Source organism: Plodia interpunctella, chromosome 3 (assembly GCF_027563975.2).
Source record: "Plodia interpunctella isolate USDA-ARS_2022_Savannah chromosome 3, ilPloInte3.2, whole genome shotgun sequence".
In the NCBI taxonomy this organism is placed as follows: domain Eukaryota; kingdom Metazoa; phylum Arthropoda; class Insecta; order Lepidoptera; family Pyralidae; genus Plodia; species Plodia interpunctella.
In genome coordinates this window covers 7,320,810-7,326,809 of record NC_071296.1, presented here as the reverse complement: position 1 = coordinate 7,326,809, position 6,000 = coordinate 7,320,810, and the positions used below count along the sequence as shown (strand labels likewise).

Sequence of the window (6,000 nt, the reverse complement as noted above, 5' to 3'; positions counted from 1 at the left end):
TGAGGATGAATGTATGTATGTATGTTTGTTACTCTTTCACGCGAAATCTACTGGATGGCATGTTATGATTTGGTACACGGGTTGAATATAACCTGGAGTAATACAACATAGGATACTTTTATTCCGAAATTCCCACGGGTAAAATAAATCGGGCAAGTCAATTCTCAATCATCGTCCGGGGTCTAAGTGAAAACCTAATGTTTATTAAAGGATTTTCACTACTTTATGCTGAATTTCAGCAATATAGATAAGAAATACAATTCTCCGTTTTTGCGTTTCCATATATATCTTGTATGGATTAATGACGCAAATTTTGCAGTAAAATCACAAAGAAAAATTAGTAACATTAAATAATACAAATGTTCACTCGGAAAAAAATATATTCAATTTTTATAAAATCAATATCAGGCATTTTTAATTCGCACAATTTTGTACAATATACATCATAGGAATAGTTTTACATTACAATTTAAGCCAACAACATCTCAAGTGTAGCTGTCACTAGGTCTATGGTCACTCCATCAACTACCATTTGGCAGAGTCTGTTGATTCAATTCAAAGTTCTTTTATTATAAACATTGTAAAGTCGTTGACAGATAAACTTAACCCATGGGGATTAGGTTTACATGTCCTCGACTATACATACCAATCCAATAAGTATTAGGTAAATAAAGAAAACTCAATTTTGACTTAGGTGAACTGATTTTAACTTTTAGATACGATTATATACGGTAATAAATTGACATTGGTATGTATAAGAGAAATCAGAATTATGTTCTGATCAAATAAGCAAATTACATCATATTTACCATGTTTTGCTAGAGGCATTTACTTGATTGAAAGATTATAGGTTTGTTATGCAAGTGTCATTATTGGAGTCACTTGCTTTAAACCTTATTTAGGTATACATATAATGAGACATCTAGTGATAAATGTAATTGTAATATTGCAAAGACACAGTAAATAGACGTTCCTAGTTTGTATGCAATATATGTGACGAAAAGAAAAAATAATCAAATAGGTATTCTAACATTTCATGTATCTAAATTAATAAAATACATAGTTATAATATATACAATTCAGTGTTTAAAAATTGCTGAGGTATTATATAAATTTGCCATAATAAATTATTAACTGCATTTTCGGACTAAAGAGTGATTCTACTTAACCTAATTTAAAATACAATTTCTAGCTATATGAGATAACTATATTCAATAAACTATAACTGTACACTTTCAATAGTCTCACAACAAATATAGGCGATTTGCGAAACGCGACGCATTGTCTTTGATCAAAGATCCACATTACTATACATAGTTGATATGTGGTATGTACAGGGGGCGACGGGTGCGGCGGGCAGCGGCGCGGACAACGGCGCAGCGAGTCATCACAGCAGCGGCGACATGTGGTGCGGCACGGCGAGCGCCGCGCGCCCCCGTCACACCAGCGCACTCGGCTTCACGTCCAGCGTATGCTCTGGTGATCGCCCCCCCACGCCACTCTCGCCTTGACTGTTCTCTTCAGAATCTGAACATGATTCCGAGCTACCCTTCTTTCCACCATTGTGCGTCTTCACGTGCTTCGCGAGGTGGTCTGATCTCATGAATCTCTTATTGCAAACGGGACAGGCGAACCTTTTCTCGCCTGTGTGTGTACGTAAGTGTCTCTGCAGCTCATCTGAACGAGTAAAGCGCTTCCCGCAGAACAACCAATTACAAACGAAAGGCCGTTCGCCAGTATGCCATCGTAAGTGGGCTTTTAGATGAGATGTTTTCCCATATACTTTGCCGCAGCCGGGAATATGACAACTATGTATATTTTTCTTTCTTAAATGTGCTCCTGCGGGACCCAGTCTTTCGGCTTCTTGACAGTTAGGACAGTCACAGGTGGCTCGACCCGCGTATCGACGTTGGGATCGAGGTGAGGGAGCTTGGGCTGGTGGAGCTGGAGATCCTGGTCCGTGTAGTCCAAAAGAACCTTGTGTAGGCAGTACAGATTTATAAGCATCTTGAAGAAGGTGAGGTGCAGGTGGTAGTAAATGTGCTCCTCCAGAAAGAGAGTGCGTTAGTTGTGAATAATCCTGGCCAGCATAATTAGCCATTTGGCCTCCTACATCTAGCCAGCCGCTGTGGACGTCCCACCAGGTACTGCCAACAGCGCCGACACCAGTCATTTCAGCAGCTTTGAGAGCACCGCTTCCGCCTCCTCCACCAACGTTGAATGGCCACGATTCATATGGATGCCGGGAATACATCGAGCCGAGACTCGCACTAGATTCACTTTTTCCGAGCAATTGGTCACCAGAAGATGGAAAGTAGAGATCGTTGCCATAAGATGGGGTGGCAGCACACGAGGTAGGTGCTCTGGCATAGGGAGTGCAGGCGGATGGTTGAGAACGCGGGGTTCCGCCAGCGCCCGGGGGCGAGTGCGCGCCGGGGCTTTTCTTCCACGGGTGGAAGCCCTTCCCGACGGCCGCGTCGGCTAGCGGCGGCGGCGACTTGCTCGACAGCTTGTTACACTGCGCCGCTAGCATCGCCAGGGGCGTGCCGCGTAAGCTTGGGTGTTCCTGAAAAGACAGACAATGAATACTTAATTATTTTGAATAAAAAAACTATATTCTTTATTCCGGTTTAATTAACGAACCGCGTTAAGACCGTGAGAATCGGTCGGAGTGTCGACTCAGATTTATGGCCTAATTAATATGGGAACTAATGCTGCGGTGTTCGCGTCATGCTCGAGGCGATCAGAAATAATATAAATAAATTATGAGAGGTTTATAGGTAGTGTATTTACAATTAGGCAGAGGAGACAGCTCCCGGTGGCTACTGAAGGCAGCACGGCGCGGGGGCCGCAGGACGTCCTCATTAATAAGTCTTTCGGATGTTGACTGCCCGTTGTAAAATTAAAATTCATTTGCTTTTCAATTTTGTTTATTTAGGTTTTATAAACTTCAAACTATAATTTAGTTATATGACTACAAAGGCATAAAAAATGTTCGCTACGAATATCAATAATAATATCATTTGCAAATTCAATAATATTACAAAAGCATGTAAATGTCATAAAACGTTATTCAAATAAATAAAGCAAGGTAGAGAACAATCCGTTCGCTGTTCATTTCATAGTTAAATAAAGGTGAATGTAGAACATCCGGCCGGATATTTCACCCTAGTGTGGGATACAAAGGTTCAGTAAAAAAGTCCTATTGTGTGCCCGATAATGTAATCCGGGATCACGGGACCGGACGGGAGGGGTGCGGGGATTGGCCACGCCCCTACACATTGTGATTGGCGCAGCTGTCATAACGCGGTGTGCACCAACCCTTATAAGTTTTGGCTGCTAAGATTGATCGAAGCGACTTTACGTTAATATAAGTATTTTAATAAGACTAATTTGAAACAATGCGAATAAAATGCGTTTAAAAAACTTAAGACTTCAACTTTTTAAATTTTCTACTTAATTGCTAACCGTTCATTGCATGTAGGTATCCATTCCTTTTGATTCTGGATTATGATCTTAAAGAAACATGAAATATTTCACAAGGTTTCGCTATTATGAAAAATATTGTTTTTCAAGTATAATGCTTTGTATGTCGCACTATATCTGGAAGATTAGTGTCCTCCCTAAGGGCATGAATACATCGCTGAGCGTTCGAATGCAGCGCGGGCGCGGCATCATTCCGACAAATAGAAATAATGGCCCGGCCCAGTGCGCTATCGCCGGCATCTCGGACTCACTTGTAAATATGGCTGCCTCTCAATTAACCCCGCAACAATTACGATTACCATAAAAAAATAATAAAACGCCATCAAATTGCGGCGGCGCTTGTGTCGCAGAACGACTGTGGGTGTTTGTTTTGTATATAGTTCTCTGCGAATGCTGCTTTTTTTAATTTACTTTTTCTTACATTTCTTTCCAGTTTGAAATATTATTACCTATCATTTAAAGTCAAATACACGAGTAGGTATGTTAAAGACAGATTAAATTATAATTTAAACGTAAATGTTAGTCCCATTTACCCATTTAATACATTAGGCATTTTGTTTACACAATGTCGTGACTGAAGCCATTCCCTATAAAGATAATATTGAACGATAAATAAAAGCCATATGCTTTCATAAATCTAAAACGCCTTACACTTTTAAAGGTTATTTAGGAATAATTTGTAGATAATTGTGTATTGTGAGAGTGGTAGAATCAATGCGAGCCGGTGTCGAAGCGGCGGCGCTGAAGTCATAATTACCCTAGGCATTATGCTCCATTTGGGCGCAGGCGCAGGTCGGAACAGAGTGATATCGGTAATTGGTCGTCAACCTCATGAGATTGGATCAAACATCAAAGTGCGGATGACGCCCGAAGCCGCCGCGCCGGCGCCAGCGCGTATTACAATGTTGATGCTCTTTTCTTGTCAAAAATGACGAAGATCTGTGTCGTAAAAAATACGAGATGAAATAAAACGAAATGAATGTGAACACGAAGTTGTAATATCACAACTCAGGTAGAACCGGCGGCATTTGTTGGACGGGTCTACTTCCTAACTCATTAGAGAAGTGAATGAGAACCCAAATTAATTTGCGAATGTAAGAGCTGATAATTAGAAAAGAGAGTATAATCTGCATTTGAGCACTCAAAAACAATCACCGCCATTTTCATAAATGGCCAGAAAATTTGTTTGGATTGGCAATCAATGACAAAAATGAAAAGCAGTCAGTAATACAAAAGTATGATATTAAGCTATCTATTTCTAAAGCTAATATCGAGATGATTTTTACTTGTCTTTGTCTCTTCTTTCGAATTGAATAGAACTGAAGAAAAGAGGAGAAAATTATTAGTTAAAACCTAATGTGAAAATGGATGTGAGACACTATAAATCGTTATAATTGGCGGTGGTGTTTTCACATGAAGCGTTGGCGCATACATCGAGTAATTTAAAATTATCGACCTAAATTAACCGAGATGAATATTCTGAAGTTTAACCTCGGCGTGTTATTAAGATGATCGTGTGGTCGTTACCCACTAAATTATATTTCATAAAAATCATAACTATACTTTTGAGTTAATATTTTTCGACAACACATTATTGAATATAATAAGGTAATCTCTTTGGTCGCGATGGCGACTCTGTTGGAGGAGGTATAAATTTTTGTAAGATTTTTTGATAATAGAATACATAAACAAATAATGGACACATTATTAAGCCTATTCGACACATATGTTTATTAGAGAGTATATTATATAGGTTCGTAATAGTTATTTATTATCCTACGTATCATTTATACCTACGTCACAAAAAATTGGTTTATTTACACTAGACGAATCAATTACAACTGTACCTATTTGGTTCCGCACATTATATAAAACTAATATAATTTATAATCTCAATATGTTAGAGAGGTATTAGATTTTATTCAGATCAACTAAAGACTTTTACAAATAAAAAAAAACATCATAAGCCTAATATTGATAATTGATCGACTATAGACGTCGATCTACATATAACATAGTAGTTTATATATTGGGACTACGACGACATCCACGACAGTTCAGTGAACATTCCAAGGAGAGCCACTCTACCTCGGTACTCTACAGTAAACCAAACCACAAATCTATTATTGCAATCATGTTATTATCCATCCAGTCATACACAATTACGCAAACATGCACTGATCAATATTTATTATCAATTATCTTGATTTGCCTACTACAACCTTAAAATATACGTCTTCCTGCTGCACCTAATGGCATTTGGCCCTAAGCATTTTAATAATTACAGGAAAAACCAATAAATAAATCAGTATAATTTAAATATATAGTGTGGTGATTAATCATTGATGGCGAACAACAGAAAAAAAATATATAAGTAGTAAGTTTGTGAACTAGATTCATATTACGAGATAAATGCTGTGTAATAAATAAATGTTCATTATCACTGTCTGTATTAGCTAAATCGAATCCAGTTGAAAATATCGATTGTTCTATGCAGCACGCTCGAGTTCAACT

General features: G+C 38.4%; 1 protein-coding gene across 5 annotated transcripts in view; it reads right to left on the bottom strand.

The window, feature by feature from the left end:
- Window positions 1-362: 362 nt before the first annotated feature.
- Sp1 overlaps window positions 363-6,000 on the bottom strand; it is a 67,226-nt gene continuing 61,588 nt past the window's right edge. For all 5 annotated transcript variants that reach the window (XM_053769541.2, XM_053769544.2, XM_053769540.1 and 2 more), the window contains one exon: window positions 363-2,566. In XM_053769541.2, the coding sequence (XP_053625516.1) occupies window positions 1,439-2,566 (1,128 nt within the window). In that variant the 3' untranslated portion in view covers window positions 363-1,438. The remainder of the gene's footprint in view (window positions 2,567-6,000) is intronic.